At 36.0% G+C, this 22067-nt stretch overlaps 1 protein-coding gene across 22 annotated transcripts in view; it reads right to left on the bottom strand.

The window, feature by feature from the left end:
• The window catches only part of NCKAP1 (NCK associated protein 1), a 112920-nt gene that overhangs the window by 30792 nt on the left and 60061 nt on the right, over window positions 1–22067 (bottom strand). For all 22 annotated transcript variants that reach the window (XM_081580981.1, XM_081580982.1, XM_081580983.1 and 19 more), the window contains 7 exons: window positions 19412–19493; window positions 17764–17822; window positions 11295–11440; window positions 9258–9390; window positions 3762–3881; window positions 2978–3117; window positions 2336–2467 (listed from right to left, as the gene is read on the bottom strand). In XM_081580981.1, the coding sequence (XP_081437107.1) occupies window positions 2336–2467; window positions 2978–3117; window positions 3762–3881; window positions 9258–9390; window positions 11295–11440; window positions 17764–17822; window positions 19412–19493 (812 nt within the window). The remainder of the gene's footprint in view (window positions 1–2335; window positions 2468–2977; window positions 3118–3761; window positions 3882–9257; window positions 9391–11294; window positions 11441–17763; window positions 17823–19411; window positions 19494–22067) is intronic.

The raw sequence follows: 22067 nt of genomic DNA, 5'->3' as shown, positions 1-22067 counted from the left end.
CTGACCCCAGGGCTCGAACCTGTGTTTCCTGTGGTTCCTTCATTGCAGGTGGATTCTTTACTGCTGAGCTACCAGGGAAACCCTAAAATTCCCTTATCATCAGATTTATAAAGATCTTAGACTTGCATCTGTAAGGATAAATTCATAAAGACAACAGACAAACCCCATCACTAGTAATAGTCCCAGAAGAACAACTCAAGACGAAAACTGCTGTCCTTGTACACATCCACTAAGTCTTTACGAATGTGTGCAAGTGATCAGCAAAAATCAATCAACTAATACTCACAAGCTATTTGTCCTGGCATAAAAATGTTTCCCAGGTAAACAAGTATACAGCCTTACCTTGAACCTGATCACTAAGTAGATGTTCGATAAAAAGAATATCTGCTTCTCTATGGATTAACAGACCAGACTGTTTACAGAAGGAAAACAAGGGAGCTGTAAACTGAACCCTACCTTCCATACAATACTATACTAATCCACCGAGTTGAGAGTGGTAAGTATCAGAAGGTGTAATGTCCTACGGTCTAAATATAGAAGCAGTTTTGGTTTCACTGTCAGGATGCCTTCCTTACTAAAGAAGAGCAAGAGAGTCTTTGCTCAATACCAGACTCTTTGCAACTGATGACTTGACACTCAATTTACTGCCTATTTACATATTCTATTTTCTTCTATAGTTGTTGTAGCTCTAAGTTTTTTATACAGTTTAATTATTACTCATATTTCTTAACACAATGTTATACATAAGGCACAAATACTTGTTAGTGACCATAATCTTTAGCCAAACATTGTGAAAATCCTTTGGCAAAATTTCTTTCATAAACTGCTCTACGGCCTTTAAGAAAAATGTATTGAATCAATCAATGTTTTCTTTAATAAATAAATGTGCAACTTTAGAAAAAGGCTGAAGCAACATTTACAAAATTTCTGACTTGTTACATAAAGTATCATTTCAAGAAACATAACTTATAAAACTAATTAGAATTGAGTGCCTCAAGGGTCTAGAATTCTACTGGCATAAGAGCATACTTTGGAGTTCACAAGACTTTAGTATTCATCCAACCCTGAGGTTTTCACACATTTGACTGTGACCCGCTATAAGATATGTATCTAACATCACCAACTCAGTACAGAGAAATATATACATAACTGAAAAGTTCCATGAAACAATATTTCTACTTACTACATGCAATGCACTGAGTTTTTTCCCCCTATTTCTTCTTCCTTCTTTCCTCTCCTCCCTCTTTTTTCTTTCTTTAAATGTTCACTACAACTTTCTAAACTGATTCCATGATCCTACTGGGCTGCCACCTGCCAGCTGAAGTACACTAATTTGCTCCAATCTTCTCCTTTTTCTTAGACAGCATATTAAAAAGCAGAGACATTACTTTGCCAACAAAGGTCCATATAGTCAAAGATATGGTTTTTCCAGGAGTCATGTATGGATGTGAGAGCTGGACCATAAAGAAGGCTGAAAGTGAAAGTCACTCAGTCATGTCCAATTCTTTGCAACCCCATAGACTACACAGTCCACGGAATTCTCCAGGCCAGAATACTGGAGTCAGTAGCAGTTCCCTTCTCCAGGGGAACTTTCCAACCCAGGGATCGAACCCAGGTCTCCCGCACTGCAGGTGGATTCTTTACCAGCTGAGCCACCAGGGAAGCAAAGAAGGCTGAGTGCCAAAGAACTGATGCTTTTGAACAGAGTCCTTGAACTGCAAGGAGATCAAACCAGTCAATCCTAAAGGAAATCAACCCTGAATATTCACTGGAAGGACTGATGCTAGAGCTGAAGCTCAAGAAGCTCTAATACCATGGCCACCTAATGTGAAGAGCTGACTCATTAGAAAAGACCCTGACGCTGGGAAAGACTGAAGGCAGGAGAAGGGGATGACAGAGGATGAGATGGTTGGATGACATCACCGTCTTGATGGACGGGAGTTTGAGCAAGCTCAGGGAGTTGGTGATGGACAGGGAAGCCTGGTGTGCTACACTCCATGGGGTCGCAAAGAGTTGGACATGACTGAGCGACTGAACTGAACTGAAGTGTCCTTTTTCTTATAAGGAAGTTAAGGCTCACAGAGATTAACTAGCCTCTCTGGTGTTACAATGAGTTAATAAGTGTGGGATAAGACTGGGTAATTTAAGTAATTCCCAGTTCACTATTCTTCATACTTCCCAGTTATTTTTTTATACTAAAATTTTACTAATTTATATACCATTTCTACTAATGCTTTCCCTCATAAAAGCAAACACTGCATAGATATGAAGAATAAATATAACAAACTCATTAACTTAATCAACAAACAAAAACAGTTTTTATATTCTTTCTTACTTAGTAAAGCGGATTTCCAGATGAGAAGTCAAATATTCTCGTGGGGTAAATGTATGTTCCCAAACCACCATGTTTGGTACATAATTTATAGAGAAACACAACTCGGAAAGTGCAGTGTGCAACTTATCAAGGCTGAAAAATATTAATAAACAGTAAAAAAAAAATTTTAATTTTCATAATAGCAATATGAAATTAATTTCATAAGTATATCAGAATAGTAACAGCAAAATTCAACTTTTCCTCTCTCTTAAACTGACATGTTCAATATATACTATATAACAAGATGCCAAAATAGTGTCAGACATCTAATTTCAAATAAACTGAAAATTACAGATTGCTTATAGTATACCCCCTCTAAATTTTTAGACAGATTCTTGGCCTTCAATATTCAACATCTAAAAACAAATAATATCTATTACATGTATTTTCTTCAAAAATACAAAATAAGTACTTTTGGATTAAATAAGCACTAAATGGCTAATCAAGTTCACAAATGTCAAAAAACATTAACAACTGGGAAATGAAGAATTTACAATTACTATCATTTCCTCAGGACTAATGCCATACAAAAAATGAAAAAACAAAAAAACAACAAAACTCTTCTCCCTGTAACAGAAGATACAGGAATAGTGGATGGCTTACTTGGTCACGACCAGCCTGTTCTTCCTCATGCTTTCTACTCCTGGTTTTTCCCTTTCAGGTTCCCCTTTCTTACCAGTCTGTTTTTTTGACTTCTTATTCACTGCTTGACTGATGGTTTTGGCACAATGCTTGGGCAACAACTAAATTTAAAAATAAATGAAATCATACATACCAATTACTCTGAAAACATTAACTACTGAAACAAACCTTAGCTAAACCCAGACTATGCAGCAAATATACTAGCACTAAGAACAGAGGTAATAAGTGAGATGTAGCATTTACCTAGCCGGCTTGGAGAGCCCATTCAGCTTGGAAAACACAGAAACAGGTAAATCTTGTGTGAAGAGACATTTCATAGAGGTAGTTATATCAAAGCTACAGTTCAAGGACAAATTAAAAAATACCAGGCAAGTGAGGAATAAGAAAGAACACTTTACTGAAAGGAAAATGGCCTATGAAGACCAAAACTATGATAGAACACAATGTGCTCTGAATCTAATTAGAATGACTCAGCAGTGGAGCATAAAATGCTGGGGAGAGATGTTTGAGATACCTTGGGAAGGGACTTGAATGCCAAGCTAGAGGCTGGATTTTAAACCATAACCCTAAAGACAGGGGCAATTTCTTAAAAATCTAACAATGGAGCTTCATAATAAGAGGTAATTACATTTACTGAGAGTTTGAGGATAAAATTAAAAATGGAAAAAAAAAAAACTAGCTAAGAGATGATTTTCTTGCCTTCAACACAATTTTCCTATCTGTAAGGAAACATTTAAATTATTACCTGGTCACTAAGAGTACACTGCTCTGTGCAAATATCAGTGATGAGATTTCGAGCTTGTTTGGCCATTTCATCAAGGAACATATTACATAAGGAAAGACTGCGATCTCCAATATGATGTCTCTGTTAAAGAAAAACAGTAACAAAAACAATAAAAATTATAACAAAATAATTTGAATTAACAAATCTAGACAAACCTAGAAAGCATATTAAAAAGCAGAGACATTACTTTGCCGACAAAGGTCCACCTACTCAAAGCTATGGTTTTTCCAGCAGTCACATATGGGTCTGAGAGTTGGACCATAAAAAAAGCTGAGCGCCGAAGAATTGATGCTTTTGAACTGTGAGAGTCCAGTCAATCCTAAAGGAAATCAGTCCTGAATATTCATTGGAAGGACTGATGCTGAAGCTCCAATACTTTGACCACCTGATGCAAAGAACTGACTCATTGGAAAAGATACTGATGCTGGGAAAGACTGAAGGCAGGAGGAGAAGGGGACGACAGAGGATGAGATGGTTGGATGGCATCATGGACTCGATGGACATGAGTTTGAGCAAGCTCCGGGAGTTGGTGATGGATAGGGAAGCCTGGCGTGCTGCAGTCCATGGGGTCACAAAGAGTCAGACACGACGGAGTGACTGAACTTTGAATTAAGAGTTTTTAAATAAACATAGAAAATAAGGTTCAAATCTATCTTACATAAGGAGTGAAGATGGGAGATGTTATAGATCTCTTTTATCTCTTATAAAAACTAATCTACCATATCGTATTTGCACACAATTGACAGAAAGTAAGTACTTGGTGATTATACAAGTATGACTGGAAGGAATCTGAAAGGACCATTATTTTCCTTAACATGAAAAAATGTTCAAATTCCACAATGTCCTATATCCAGTTCTTAAATACTAAAATATTAAACATATGATATGAAAGAACAGATTTAGAGTAATATTTGCTGATCTCACTTGATTATATACATACATACATACATATGTGTGTGTGTGTGTGTGTGTGTGTGTGTATCTTAGAGAATTTTGTAGTGTATAAACAGAAAACAAGTGCTCAAATATTTAAATAATATCATTAAAAACTGAGTCAGTAAAACAAATTGACAAGTCATTCAATTCTCTAAAATCAAACTCCCCATCCCAGAAGACAAAGAAAAGCTGACCAAACAAGCATTTTCTGAACTCAGTAGGGGAAAAAAAGAAAATTATCTCTACCTTTTAGGAGATTATGTGTGTATATGTAGATACATGTGCTGTGCTGTGCTTAGTGCTCAGTCGTGTCCGACTCTTTGTGACCCCGTGGACTGTAGCCCGCCGGGCTCCTCTGTCCATGGGGATTCTCCAGGCAAGAATACTGGAGTGGGTTGCCATGTCTTCCCTCCAGGCAATCTTACCAATCCAGGGATCGAACCCAGATCTCCTGCACTGCAGGCAGATTCTTTACCTTCTGAGCCACCAGGGAAGCCCATGTAGATACACACACTCATTCAAACCCATCTATTTCTAGCTACAGAGTTCGGTATCCTTTTAGTTTTGGTGGGGGCTGCAATAGTTTAACAGAGTTTTCTTGTTAACGGTAATTAGAATGTTGAATATATAATACTGTATAATTTTGCCCTATACAATTTGTAATACTTTACAAAGAGACAGATTTTTACTTTTCTACTTTTATTTTAAAAATTTTTATTGAAGTACAGTTGATTTCAAATGTGTGTTAGTTTCTGGAGACAGATTTTTTATGTTTTCCTTCTCTGACCTTCCATAATTATACAATAAAAACATGTAGACATTACAAACATTAGTTCTACGCTGAAACAAATGTAAGATAATATAAAAGAATATAAAAATACTTATACATGTAAAACAACTGTTCTTAGATGTATCATATTACCTTATAACGCATTTTATTTAAAATGCCCTTTAAAATTTGAATAGGAAGCAAAACCAAAAGGGATCTACAGACCAGATACAATTAAATAATGGTTCACTTTACTTAAGGAAAACTGTCAAATTATAGACATTTGGATTTTGTTTAACCAAATTCTGACTCCTGAAAGATAATACATCCCTTGTTATCCCTTCTTCCTGAAAAAAAGGACTTGAACTAGCATTGCTTCAAACTTACTAAGTAACTTATTTAAAATACAAATCTGACTTCACTACTTCTCTTCAATGGCTCAAAAATGCTGAGACTGGAAAGCAAAACAACTAGAGTGTAACTCTGTGCTGAGAACAGGATAATGGCAGAAGCAGAGACCACGCAGGAGACAGTACCAATCATCCAGGCAAAAGATGATGGGGCTTGTTCAAAGGTGAGAAGAGGTAGGAGTCTGAATACTTATGTAAAAGTAGAGCCAAAAACAGAAAAGGCTTCAAGTTGGGGTAGATGTGGAAGAATCAATGATTCTATTCTGGACATGTTACACTTCACATGGCTAAAAATACCTAGGTTGCAATAGGATATAGAGAAAATCTAACTTAAAGGGAAAGATCTGGGCTGCAGATATAGATTTAGGAGCCATTAGCATAAACAAGATTTTTGAACAATGAGACTGAAAAAGATCAATAGCCTACTATACTGGATGGTATAGTTACAGCAACTCAGTACTTAGGTTCCCATTAGTACTGGCTACCATTATCTAGGAATCCTGCTGACCCACGATGGTGTGAATTTCAAATCTAATTCAAAAGGTACTATCTTTCTGCAAATTCACTGTAACTACTCCAGCTTAAAATAAGGGCTCAGCATGAAAAAGTTATTTTACAGGCCTTTTCTATAATCTTTCTGATCTAAATGAGATGAAAGGCTAAAACTAAAACTATAAATTAAGACTGCACTGAGAACTATTAACTCTGCACACCAACTTACTCTATCCTCACCCAAAGGTAAATTCCCTCAGTGTTCCAAGAGTGCCCCATGTATATTTCTACCACAACACAGATCATCAAATACTGGATTTGTCTAGGGTAAAGACTGTGTCTTTGCATACTTTCAATTACAGGTTTAAGAAAGCTGGCTGGAATGTAACAGGCTTTAACAAATTAGCTAAATGAAAAACAGAATAGTACCAGTCACGTCCAACTCGGTGACCTCAAGGACTGTAGCCTACCAGGCTCCTCTGTCCATGGGATTCTCCAGGAAAGAATACTGAGCGGGTTGCCATTCCTTCCTCCAGGCGATTTTCCCGACCCAGGGATTGAACCCATGTCTCCTGCTTGGCAGGTGAATTCTTTACCACTGAGCCACCTGAGAAGTGTATATATATATATATATATATGTGTGTGCATGCACACAAAATTGCCCAGTTTTGCCCAACTCTTTGTGACCCTATGTACTGTAACCCACCAGGCTCCTCTGTCCATGGGATTCTCCAGGCAAGAACACTGGAGTGGGTTGCCATACCCTTCTTCACAGAGGATCTTCCCAATCCAGGGATCAAACGCTCGTCTTTTACATCTCCTACACTGGCAAGCAGGTTCTTTACCACTGGACGCCCGCGTATGTGTGTGTGTGTCTTCCCTCATAGTACAATGGGTCAAGAATCTGCCTGCAATCCAGGGATCAAACGCTCGTCTTTTACATCTCCTACACTGGCAAGCAGGTTCTTTACCACTGGAAGTGTGTGTGTGTGTGTGTGTGTGTGTGTGTGTGTGCGTGTGTGTGTGTGTGCGTGTGTGTGTGTGTGTGTGTGTGTGTGTCTTCCCTCACAGTACAATGGGTCAAGAATCTGCCTGCAATGCAGGAGACCTGTAGGTTCTTTACCACTAGCACCACACTGGAAGCCCGTGTGTGTGTGTGTCACACTGGAAACCTGTGTGTGTGTGTGTGTCTGTGTGTGTGTGTGTGTGGCTTCCCTCGTGTGTGTGGCTTCCCTCATACTACAATGGGTCAAGAATCTGCCTGTAATGCAGGAGACCTGGGTTTGATCCCTGGGTCAGGAAGATCCCCTGGAGAAGGCAATGGCAACCCACTCCAGTATTCTTGCCTGGAGAATCCCATGGACAGAGGAGCATGGCAGGCTACAGTCCATAGGGTTGCAAGAGTTGGACATGACTTAGCAAATAAACCACCACCATATATATACATATAGATTTTTTTTCTTTCTCCCTTGAAGACAAAGGAAAAAAGGAAAGGGGAAAAAAAAAACCAACGAGGATGGAGATTTTGTTGAGGATTTTCAATGCCTGAGAGGTTTCTACCTTCTCCATATGCAATGGATAACTCTAATGGTACTTTAAGAAGGAAAGAGGCACTCTAGTGGCACTGTGTTTGTCTTTAAGGCAAAAATATTGAAGGAAGAAAAATTATTTAGGAGTAGATATGAAAATCTTTGAAAAGCTGAACTACAATAGTGCCAACAGCAATGGAAAGTAAAGGATGGATTCAAGAAATTATATTACACAAATAAAATTAAGAGGACATGATGAGTAATTAATGTGAAGGATGACGGTGAGGAAGAAACTGACATCTTAAGTCACACATTACATCACAGTACATCTTAGGTATCATGATTAGGAGAAAAAATCTTTTATTCTAAAAAATCTATAGATCTATTAAAATTGGTGGTGTCGTATCACCTCAAAGGTATTAATTAATCCTAAAAGCACTCCCTAATAAATTTCCTGTAGGAATACTGAAAAACAACCTGCAAGAGAGAGTACCTAATGCTCAAAGACAATAATAATGCTCTTTGTAAGTTTCTTTTCTACAAGTTCTGTAGTTCTAAGTAAAAGGATTCAACACTAAGTTATTTTTTAAAATACTATTTAATTTTAATATATACTCACCATACTCACTAAGTGTTATTTTTCTTCTTGGACAATTAGAAGAAATACTGAGAGTACATTTTTGATAGATACTTGGTATGTGTAAAACTACAGAGTACTTTAATTACTCAGTAACTATGTGTGCCAGTATGTGAATTCTTACAAACACTGGCAAATCTCAATTTTGCTTACTATATCTATTATATTAACAAGTCAGTGTAATTCTTCTTTGAAATGCTTATATTTAGTCAGTAATGTCTCCATTCAATTTGCAAGTATTTTCAATGAGCATTTAAGAGGAAAACTAAGCATATAAAAATCACTCATTATATATAACTTTACCATAAATATTAACGCCTGACTCACTATTTATTTTAATAAAGGTTAATTCCAAGTGGCTTTATGCCTGGGAAATCCCATGGACAGAGAAGCCTGACGGGCCACAGTCAATGGGGTACCAAAAGAATCGGACATGACTGAGTGACCAAACAAGCGATTTTATGATGTCTTCTTAGAAACATGTATTTATCCAATAATTTAAATAAATGTTACATCATATGCCTAATCAAGAATTCTTCTGACTCTGTATAGAGATACATTAGGTGGCAGGTAGGTTAGGTAATTATGACTCCGCGAGTCTTTATCTTTGTGAACATTTGGTCAGCTGTACGCTTGGAGTAGCTTATTCTGCATACTATATTAATCACAATACTATGAAATTACCTCTTCTGGACACAGCTCATGTGTGCAACTCATAAAATGAGTGCAAAGTAGTGGAAATGCAATTGAGTATCTTGACTGAGAGGGTAACTCCAAACACTGTTGAAACATCTTCTCAAAAGCACGACTATAAAAACTATAAGGAAACAAATTAAAAATAAGAATCACTAATTTTATAGTTAAAATTAAAGTTAGTTTAATTTGATTCAACTAAATGAAAATTACCAACTGTAGCATTTATTCTCGAAGGAAAAGTTATTTTTCCAATGAGTTCTCTTACACAGCAATAATCATTTCAGAGTTATAAAAATATTATTTATATAACATTAACACATTTTAAAATAAAAGTTAAAGATAAAATAAACCATATCTATGGCATTTGAATACATACCATTCAAATCTTACAGCATCAAAAGTCATCAAAGCTAAGTCACTATCAATTTTAAGAAACACCATTACTTTATGTACCACTAAGAAAGAAAAATACTGTCAATTAAACAATAATACACCATCAACTTCAAATTACTTCCAGATTGAAGAGATGTCAAATCTAAAAGAATATGAGGTGATAAAATATAGATTTAATACATCTTGGAATAATAGAACAAACAGAAGTAGTAAACATGTCTTTATTTTGGATGTGACAAAGTATGAATGTGGTTAAGAGCAAGTATGAATATAAATTAATTAAATGACTGAAAATTTGGAAATTTTAAACATTATTCAAAGTGCCATATTTCCAGGAAAGAGAAGAGGAATTTATTTTTTTTCTTTTTGAAATTAATTTATTTGGCTGTACTGGTTCTTAGCTGCAGCACGCAGGATCTCTGGTCTTCACTGCAGTATGTGGGATCTAGTTCCCTGACCACAGACAGAACCTGGGTCCCCTGCATTGGGAGTATGCAGTCCTAGTCAATGGACCACCAAAGAAGTCCCCAGAAGAGGAATTTCTAATTGCTGTATCTTTCTTTACAATATATAGCTCAAAAATATCTAAACATAAAATGTTACATTTTCTTTTCAAGGTAGCCTCTGGGTCAGACAATAGGATAGGGTTCCAAATCTTACCACTCTTACAAACTTGTTACATAATAACTGTATTTCCTGAGTTCCTTTAAGAGATCCCTTATGTCTTCCCTGCCCAGTAATTTGGATTTCTTCTGCAAAACTGCTAATTAAAGCCCCACTACAAACTGCAAAAATCAGTGTACATTGGCTTTCTCCACAAAACAAAATTAATCACAAGCTTTTCACAATGATCTCTATTCAATACACAGAAACTACTATCACTATCCACTGAGACTATTTCAGCATTTTAGAATTAAAGGAACATACCAGGCTATTCTCATCAGCTTCCCTAAAGGAAAAAAGATCAAGAAGCAGAAACAAGAGTGGACACTGTACAGCTTTTGAAATCAGAATACTCAAGTTTGAGTCCTGACACCACTGTTTATTAATTTTATCACAATCATGTTCACTTATTCATTTAAATATTTATTAAGTACTTACTCTGTTAAGACACTAAGGAAACAAAAACTTAACCTCCTTCAAGAACCACATAATGTGGGGAGAAAAGGAGGCGCTATAAACTACTAAGAATAACAAAAGAACTTTATAATAGAAGCAAAGGAGAGTGGAGCACAGTGGAGGGAACCGTCACCACATTATCATAATATTAATATCTAACTTAATATTACAGAGTGAAACCATGCTGTATTTATTTCCAACGTTTGCTCTATTTGACCTCAATCCAAAATTTTTTTCCTTTAATGACACAATTTGAAGTGACTGTTCTTCACTTCTTCAAAGAAAGTGTAAAAACCAAATTCACATCAGTAAGAGGTGCTCTTATAGAGAATTAAAAACAGACAAAATTCCAACATAGTAAACTTCATTACTGGAAGGTTGTTCGCTATTCCCTTTATTCTAAGAATTTCTTATTAAACTGTCTTAAGCACCACACTAATGTAAAGTAATCAAGAAACATATCTTTGGATAATAAAAATTTCAAATTCTAATTTAAAGAAAATTACAACATACCAAAATATGGAGAGATCTGATGTTTCCACCAACATTTCCACCAAGGAATCTACCATTTTTGTGTGAAAAATTATTGTATTCATCATCTTTCCAAGTTCTCTGTGATCTGAAAGGCTAAGTGAAGCCTTGGAGACACTAGTATATGCCTGAAAAAGTAAAGAAAGAAACAAAAGTAGTTTTGGTAATGACTTCAGGTATAGACCAAGTCTACAGGGAAAAAAAAAAGAAAAAATATCCACTATTGAAAAATATTTAAAGTTTATTAAGAACATCATCTTTTAAAAATTGTCTACAGTGACTCAAAATTCCTATCAAGAATTTCTTTAAGTAAACTGAAATACTGTCTATAAAACAGAATCTAATACATGGGTCATTCAGCTTGAACTCCTAAAGTAACTGAAGCTACATGTCAAAGATATAAAACAATGAATTGTCACATGGTGTTCCTACCAAAAGAAGTTTTCAGCTTAGTTCAAGAGAAAACACATATTCAAAACAGTAAGATGAAACTTAAGTACTGCACATGTTGATTCAGGGAGGTTTTTGATTATACTGAATCATTAAACCGGAGAGCATAACACACTACACTAATTAATGAATTCTAGAGAAGCATTCTGAAGGTGGTAAAATTAGTGTTAAGTTGATAAAAAAAAGGTGACAGGTCTTAACCAAAACCATCAGGACAGGTTATGAGGGAAAGAAAGTCCACTAAAGAGGTACCAACTCACTGAAAGCAAAACCTGCCCTTGGGTAGTGGACATTTCACAAGCAAGGAGAACAACAGGAGGGATGCCTACAGAATAAACATCATATATCATGTTGAAGAATTTAAACTTTTTGATAAATGACCGAAGATTCTGTGTGATGGATAATCACTGCTTAAAAAGATTGTTCTATGCTGAGGTGGAAACAGAGAGGAGTGGAAAGGGAACAGGAGGCAGAGATTTTTAGGAGGCAGTGGTGGTAACAATCCAGACAGGATTATGAGATGGTCTAGGGTGGTAAAGGTCAAAAGTATTTAATCAGGGAATGACTAGATGTGGTAGGCAACAGAAGAATTATGGTTGATGGCCACGGTCCTGCCTTTGGGAGACATTCCTTCATGAATTTCACATGTGCGTACACACCTTGCTGGATATGCCAAGAAAGCACAGCCCAGACCACTCACTATCTCAGCCATTTCTCCAGGCCTTACAGCTACCAAACTTGAAAAATAAAGTAATGTGTCCCTCTGAAACAAAGAGCAAATATGCTTCCTGTTGATGATAAAACAGAGGGTTCCTCAAACTCAGTCCTCCTTAGCTTAAGACATGCCCAATGCACACACAGCATTCATCCGGGTCTCTCTGCACTATCTCCAAAAGACATAAAAGCAAGGGAAAAACAATGTATATATCTGGATGCTCATGGCACTTCCTGTGCAGTGAATTAAGTTCTCTGTCTCTAGTCCAGGAGCCCCAAGTCTTCTGCTAGTATCCATGAAACAGTAAGAGACTAAACAGTTATTGCCTTTTAAGAAAGATAAAAATCAAATCTCAGTCTCTACAGTGGGAAAAGGCCACTACATAGATGAAGCTGTCATTCACTAAGGCAGGCACATCACAAAGCCGAGTTCTATAATTTGGTGTTTGTGTCCTCTACCAGAAAAAGGGAGAGAATGAAGAATATGATGGCAATACACTAACGGCAAGATGTATTCTGGACATTCATCACAAACTAAGTCTAACGGAAGTATAATTTACCTTTCATCAGCTTTAAAGTACAAAGAGGAACCAGTAGTGGTCATGAGTTCAATAAAGACTTCCACTAACTGAGAATAATTTTTAAAATTCTGAATTAAAGTATCAATGTGAAAATAAATTCAGATGAAATGGATGGTGACAAAATAAGACAACTTAATTTAAAACTCATTTGAAATGCTTGACAACAGTAGAAGAAGAAAGACACGTCATTAAAAAAAAAACTGGTTTAAATAAAACGTCTAAAATATGAACTATCCAAGTAAATTGGAAGGCAGAAGAGAATGAGTGACTGAAGATGCTTAAGGGACTAATGGAACAAACAGCAGAATGAGATCCTAATTTAGGAAGAGAAAAAACGGCAGAGAATACATGTAGAGAGGGAGAACTCTTCTTTTAAGACTACAAAGACCCCAGTGAAGGTAACAAAGCATACCATCACATTCCCTTAAAGGCTTATTCTTCTAGCCCTGTCCTACTCAAGAAGTGATATATGCAGAGATCTACATCTCTCTCTGGCCATATACTTACACCTAGTAACTCTTATCCTTCTACCAGATCACTGATCAAATTCAGATCATTCATATCTTTTGTGAAGATATTTTTCTTCCTGTAGTAATATTTTACATTAAGAAGGCTCTTTTCTTGCCCTTTCCTGTGTAAGCGATTCTCCTACTCCAACCTGACCCATCTTTCAGTGTGTGGGTAACAAGCTGTTTCCTCTATAAAGCCATTACTAGTAATTCCACTTGAAAAACCTTTCTCCTTCCTAAGAAAACTGTAATTAATTGATAATCATACTCTGTCATTTTAACTTAAGCTTTTAAACTATTTAATTTTTCCTATCTTTTATGCCTTGTCTCCAAAGCCAGATGTATAAAATATTCAAATAAGGATTGTACTCAACTATATAAGTTGTCAGTATTTTATCTCTCGCATCCTGTAGCATAGTCGGTGATCTTGAAACCCTAACAGTTGACTTGCTCTAAGTCATCTATGCAAACATCCTAGGTTCTGGACACTGCCATCTACCTTGCATTTTTGTCCTCTTTTCCTAGTTAAGGCTTAGTTTTATGTCCCATTACTTTCATCCTTGGTATGTTTTGACCTATAATCACTATAAAATAAGAGTCTAATACACAACAGAAAGGAGTTGAGTGACTGTCCTAATCATGGTTAAGAGCAATGTTATGGGTTGAACTGTCTCTCCCAAAAAGATATGTTGAAACTATAATCTTTAATACTTCAGAATGTAACTTTATTTGGAAATAGGGTCTTTATAGACATGTTAAAATTAGATCATTAAAATGGACTCTAATCCAGTATGACCAGTGTCTTTATAAAAAGAAGACATTTGGACAAAGAGATAAACAAAGAAGGATGATGATGTGAAGAGAGAGAGAGATATCATTAGAGTGTTCTATCTATAAGCTGAGGGAAAATAAAACATTCTCACACAGAGATATATCAATTCTATACCCCTAATGCTCACTCTAAAGCTTCATACAATGCTGTATGACTGCAACAGACAAAGGTAAAATTCTCAAGTGAATTTTTCAAATGAGTTAAGTTTAATACTTCTGGAAGTATTCAATAAGGGTTAATTTGAAAGGCATCTAAATCTGTAAAATTCTCTGAACATAAATGTTGGTTTAGGAACTCCCACAAACTGAGAGTAAGAGACTGAAAACAGTTCAAACTTTGTGACGATGACTTTCAAATTTTTTAGTGTGTATAGATCCTTTGGCACAGTAATTCTAATTTCAGTCATTTAATAAGCATGACTTGCACACTGTTTCATAAGGTTTTTTAGAACAAGAAAATGGTAATTTCTAAACTTTATTTTTAACTGGGAGAAAATAACATAATATACACTATTAAATATTTGGAGGTGGTAGTATCTCAAGTATTCTTCCCTGATCTCCCACTAATCAGCTCTGTGATTTCAGGGAAGTTACTTAAAATATTACTAATTATCAACTCACATCTGTTACAATGGCTATTATAAAAAAGGTAATACATAAAGAGAGTTGGCAAGGATGTGGAGAAAAGGAAATCTTGTTTATCAATGGTGGGAACGGAAATGGGTGCAGCCACTATGGAAAACAGTACAGAGGTTCCTCAAAAACTATAAACAGAACTACCATATGCTCCAGCAATTCCACATCTGGTATTTATCTGAAGAAAATGAAAACACTAAAGCAAAAAGATATATCTACATCCCTTGGTTCACTGCAGCATTATTTACAATAGTCACAATATGGAAACAACCCAAGTGTCCACTGATGGATGAATGGATTAAAAAATTGTGGGATACACACACACACATCACTAGGAATATTATTCAGCCATGAAAAGAGAAAGGAAATCCTGCTATTTGTGACAACATACATGGGCCTTGAAGGTACTGTGCTAAATGAAAGAAGTCCGAGAAAGGCAAATATCATATGATCTCTCACTTATATGTGGAATCTCAAATGACAAAAACAAACCAAAATGAACAAAAGAAAACACCAAACACAGATACAGACAACAGATTGGTGTCTCCTAGAGGCAGGGAATCAGGGGAAGGTGAAATGGGTACAGTGGTCATAAGACACAAACTTTCAGTTACAAAATAAATAAACATGCATCCCAAAGGGCAAAGTCAAGTGGGCCTTAGGAAGCATTACTATGAACAAAGCTAGTGGACCTGATGGAATTCCAGCTGAGCTATTTCAAATCCTAAAAGATGATGCTGTTAAAGAGCTATACTCAATATGTCAGCAAATTTGGAAAACTCAGCAATGGCCACAGGATGGAAAAGGTCAGTTTTCATTCCAATCCCAAAGAAAGGCAATTCCAAAGAATGTTCAAACTACTGCACAATTGTACTCATCTCACACGCTAGCAAGGTTATGCTCAAAATCCTCCAAGCTAGGTCTCAACAGTACTTGAATCGATGTACAAGTTGGATTTAGAAAAGGTGGAGGAGCCAGAGATCAAAGTGCCAACATCTGATGGATCACAGAAAAAGCAAGAGGATCACAGAAAAAGCAAGAGAACTCCAGAAAAACATCTACTTCTGCATTATTGACTATGCCAAAGCCTTCGACTGTGTGGATCACAACAAACTGTGGAAAATTCTTCAAGAGATGGGAATACCAGACTACCTTACCTCCCTCTTGAGAAACCTGTATGTAGGTCAAGAAGCAACAGTTAGAACCAGACATGGAACAACGGACTGGTTCCAAACTGGGAAAGGAGTACGTCAAGGCTATACACTGTCACCCTGCTTATGTAACTTATATGCAGAGTACATCATGCGAAATGCTAGGCTGGATGAAGCACAAACTGGAATCAAGATTGCTGGGAGAAATATCAGTTACCTCAGATATGCAGATGACACCACCCTTATGGCAAAAAGCGAAGATGAACTGAAGAGCTTCTTCATGAATGTGAATGAGGACAGTGAAAAAGCTGGCTTAAAACTCAACACTCAATAAACTAAGATCATGGCATCCAGTGCCATCACTTCATGGCAAATAGATAGGGAAACAATGGAAGCAGTGAGAGACTTTATTATCTTGGGCTCCAAAATCACTGTGGACGGTGACTGAAGCCATGAAATTAAAGAGATGCTTGCTCCTTGGAAGAAAAGCTAGACAGCCTATGAAAAAGAGACATTACTCTGTCGACAAAAATCCACCTAGTCAAAGCTATGGTTTTTCCAGTAGTCATGTATGGATGTGATGAGTTGGACCATAAAGAAGGCTGAGCACTGAAGAATTATGTTTTCAATTTGTGCTACTGGAGAAGATTCTTGAGAGTCCCTTGGACTGCAAGGAGATTGAACCCAGTCAATGCTAAAGGAAATCAACCCTGAATATTCATTCAAAGGACTTATGCTGAAGCTTCAATACTTTGGCCACTGGATGCAAAGAACCGACACACTGGAAAAGATCCTGATGCTGGGAAAGATTGAAGGCAGGAGGAAAAGGAGACGGCAGAGGATGAGATGGTTGGATGGCATCACCGATTCAATGGACATGAGTTTGAGCAAGCTCTAGGAGATGGTGACGGACAGGGAAGCCCGGCTTGCTTCAACAGCAAAGTGTCGGACACAACTGAGCAACTGAACAACATGGACTTCCCTGTTACTCAGATGGTAAAGACACTACCTCCAATGCAGGAGACTGGGGTTCAATTCTTGGGTCACGAAAATCCCTTGGAAAAGACAATGGCTATCTACTCCAATATCCTTGCCTGGAAAATCCCATGGACAGAGGAGCCTGTAGGACTGCAGTCCATGGGGTTGCAAAGAGTCGGGCACAACTGAGTGACTAACACTTTCACTGTCTTTCATGCGATATATAGGATGGTGACTATAATTAGTAACACTGTATTATATATTTGAAACTTGCTAAGTGAGTAATTCTTAAAAATTCTCATCACAAGAAAAAATAAAATTTGTAACTACATATGGTAGTTATTGTTGATCATTTCAAAATACACATATATACTGAAATCATTGCTGCATACCTGAAACTAACATAATGTTACATGTCAATTATATCTCCATTAAAATAAGTTTTTTCCATGAGGTAAAGACTATGTTAGTTATAACAATACAAAAGAAGTCTTTTCAATAGGTATACAAGGAATATTTTTTCATATTAAGTTATGCTATCATGTTAACTAAGGTATTCAATAACAAACAGAATGACAATGAAAATTAATGTTATTCTTACCTGTAATCGAAACCAATCTAATCTCATTCCTCTGAAATCAAATACTTCCCCATCTTCAACTATAGTAAGAGAAAAAAGATTACAAAGCAAATTAATATTTTCCAATAACCTATAATCACATTTTAAAATTTAAAGGCTAGGACAATTCCACTTCTGGACATATACACAAAAGAATAAACCCATGTTCTTGTGTACAGCAGTGTTTATAGCAGAATTATTCACAACAGCCAAAAGGTAGAAGTAACCAAGAAGTCCATCAATAGTGGATAAACAAAATATGATACACAATGGGATATCATTCAGCCTTAAAAAGGGAGCAAATATTGTAACATGGATGTCATGTTATGGATGACACGTTGAGGGAATGCTAAGTGAAATAAGGTAGTGATAGAAGGACAAATACTGTACAATTCACTTATGTGAAGTATGTAGAATAGTTAAACTCATGGAAACAAAGTACAATAGCGGTTCCAGGGGCTGGGTGGAAAGGAAGATGGGGAGTTGTTACTTTATAGCTACAGTTTCAATTTCGCAGGATGAAAAGTTCTGAGTATTTATTGTACAACTATGTCAATATACTTAACTCTACTGAACTGTACACTTAAAAATGGTAATGTGGTAAATTCTATTTTACCACAATTTAAAAATGATAGCTAAGAGTGAAATAATTCTCATATCCTATAAAGGTGATGATGACGCAGCTGTGCTAAGAGAAGTGTAAAGTACAGACTTCTCTCTAAACCCTGTGATTCTCATTTTGCTTACATGTCAACTTAAAGTACCTAAAATAGAACATGAGGAATCCTGTGAATAGAAATTTTGGAAAGCATGCTGAAGTTCCACAAAGTAACTTCATTTTAACCAAATATCACAAGGCAAGATTATAACAGATTCATTAAAAAGTGGGATAACTATTAAGATTGATAAAACTAAAATAAATTTATTACTCAGAAATTTTCAAGGTTTCTGATACCTTTTATTTAAAGAATATAAAACTAAAATATCAGTCTACTAGAATGGAAGAGTATTCAACTAATGGAAAGGCAGTCTATTATAAAACATCAACTTTGAGACTGATAGATCTGAACTTAAGTTCCTATTCTAGAACTTAGTATCTGTTAAAAAATGTGGGCAAACCATGCTGAATAACTGAAAGGTTAACCCTTAAGCCTTACATTTCCAAATGTGTCAACTAAAAGTAATTAACAGCTTTTTAACACTGATGAAGATTGAATAAGATAATATATATAAAGTGCTTGCCCAGATTAATCATTTCATTTATGGTATCCATTACTGTCATAGGTAATGCCTGGACCATAATATAAACTTTGTTATGATACAGGGTGCTCATTTTTCTTTTTTGTAATTACAAAATACCTTTTTGCCTCAAAAATATCATTTTGCCTCCAGCTGAATATGAAGAAATGTCAACCTACATTTCTTATAATTTTTATAAGTATCACCACACAACCATCTTTGAAATCTTTGCTTCAGAGCAAACAAAGTTAAAACAAAAGAGAACAGATTAAATATGCTCCAAAGTAAGATAAGTAATACTGTAAAAACTAACTGCTAAGTCCTCTCCTCAATAACAGAATTTGAAAAGTTAATGGCAAGAAAATACATTTCAATTTAAAAGACTTATTACCTTGTTTTACACTTAGAGAAGTCATAGTGTTAACAAAAGAGGACATGATGATCGATTCATCTTCAGGGCAAACAGAAAGATTCTGAAAAAAAAAAGTGGTAAAAATAATGATAAAAACATCTAGTTGGGAAAAAATTCACAGGTCCACCAACTAGTAGGGGGATAAACTGATATATCCATAGTTGGAATATTTTTAAGCAATAAATAAAAATGGAATGTTTATACAAACAGTAACATGGATGAACTCAAAAACATGCTAACTGAAAGAAATGAAAAACAAGAAGTTATATGATGAGGATTTCATTCACATGAAAAAAAATTTTTTTCAAGGCAAAAGTGACAAAAAAGCAGACAAGGGGTTGTTGAGGATCTAGAGAGGAAATCAACTACAAAGGTGCACAAGAAAACTTTTAAATGTTGGAAATGATCTTTATCTTGACTGGTGGTGGTTACATGAATGTATACAGCTGTCCAAATTAAAACAATATACTAAAAACAAGTGATTTTTATCATGTGTAAATTTTACCGCAACAAAATTAGGACCAAAAAAATCTCTCTGAAAATGGCTTAAAAGGGAATATTTAATAAACTGTATCTGAAGTAGATTCTAAATGATAAGCATATAGTTTTTTAAAAAATTTATTAGCTCACAAAAACCATAATTTTCAAAACATTAAGACCTGTACAACCATGTAAATGTACACAGAGTTATATACTGTACAATTAAGAATAGTTAAAATGATAACTTTAATGTTACATACATTTTTACCATAATTTTAAAATTTAAATTTAAAAGTTACCATTTTAACCAATATTACAATGAACTATTTTAACAAGTTATCTTAGTTCTAAATTTAAATCCTAGCAAATGGTTAAAAAAACTATGCATGTAAATACTTTACTTGCAGGTGGTAAAAAGCTCAGACATTTAACACATTTAAATAGTGTTATTTGAATGTGTTATTACTCATGTACTCATGAACTGTGCGATACTGATCAAGTTACATAAGGTCTTTTTTCTTCACTATACCTACCCTCAGAGCTGTTAATATATTATTGATAAATGTCAATTATTAATATTAGTATCAGAACTGCTGCTGCTACTATTACTGTATCAGAAAAATAAGAAATTAATTTTCTCAGTATTGCTAAAATAATATAAGACACAAAATGACATGGAGTGGCTTAAAAATTTTAATACTTTAACATAATCTGTAAAATTTATTAATAAATATCCAGTTAGTCATAGCAAACTTCAAAATGCCACAAAGCCAGGAGTTTGGTTTACTTTTTAGACTGTGATAGCACAGTAGCCTTTGGTTTATCTGGTATGTAATAACTATTAAAAAAAAAAACAAAACTGCATTGCTGTCCACCTGAAACTACCATGTTAACTGGCTATGCTGCTGCTGCTGCTGCTAAGTCGCCTCAGTCGTGTCCGACTCTGTGCAACCCCATAGACGGCAGCCCACCAGGCTCCCCCATCCCTGGGATTCTCCAGGCAAGAACACTGGAGTGGGCTGCCACTTCCTTCTCCAATGCATGAAAGTGAAAACTGAAAGTGAAGTCGCTCTGTTGTGTCCGACCCTTAGCGACCCCATGGACTGCAGCCTACCAGGCTCCTCCGTCCATGGGATTTTCCAGGCAAGAGTACTGGAGTGGGTTGCCATATGATATAAAATAAAAGTTTTAAAAAAACAACTGTAGCAAAGCAGTAACACTTTGCTTTGGGTAAAAGCAGCTTTTCTATTCCCTCTTTTAACAGACATTCTACAAAGGAAGCGTATGAACTCCATCTAGTGGATAAAAGAAGAAATAAACTAGGATAGTAAACTGTAAGCTGTTTATAACTCAGGGTAAACAATTACATGAACAGTTTTTATCTTATTTGCATTTTTAGGTAGGTTTGAAAGAAAATGAGGATTTCAAAGTATGGTTATTTCTGTGGAAAATCAATAGTTTTAGATTCAGTTCAGTTCAGTTCAGTCTCTCAGTCGTGTCTGACTCTTTGCAACCCCATAGACTGCAGCACGCCAGGCCTCCCTGTCCATCACCAACTCCATGAGTTTACTCAAACTCATGTCCACTGAGTCGGTGATGCCATCCAACCATCTCATCCGCTATCATCCCCTTCTCCTCCCACCTTCAATCGTTCCCAGCATCAGGGTCTTTTCCAATGAGTCAGTTCTTCGCATCAGGTGGCCAAAGGATTGGAGTTTCAGCTTCAGCATCAGTCCTTCCAATGAATATTCAGGACTGATTTCCTTTAGGATGAACTGGTTGGATCTCCTTGCTGTCCAAGGGACTCTCAAGAGTCTTTTGTTCTTTTGCTCTCTCTGCCTCTTCATGTGGCCCCCAGTAATCTACACTAAGCCAGGGTGATTTCCCTAAATATTAAATCTGATTTATGACTAACCTCCTCTTTTGCAAGATCCCTTATAATTTGGTTACTGTACGCCTCCACGCACCAAGATAAAGAATTATTCCTTGCATGTGTTCACTTTAAGCTTTATACACCCTTAAGCACAATGCCCATCACACTGGAATACAACTAAATGTTTTCTTTGCTCTAGACAATAATCCCCTTGACAAAATATGACCATGACTTATTTACATTTGTAACTTCACCACGAGACAAAAGATTTCTTTTGTAAAT

Source organism: Giraffa tippelskirchi, chromosome 3 (assembly GCF_054371585.1).
Source record: "Giraffa tippelskirchi isolate mGirTip1 chromosome 3, T2T-mGirTip1v1.2.pri, whole genome shotgun sequence".
In the NCBI taxonomy this organism is placed as follows: domain Eukaryota; kingdom Metazoa; phylum Chordata; class Mammalia; order Artiodactyla; family Giraffidae; genus Giraffa; species Giraffa tippelskirchi.
This window is presented reverse-complemented; position numbering and strand designations above follow the sequence as displayed.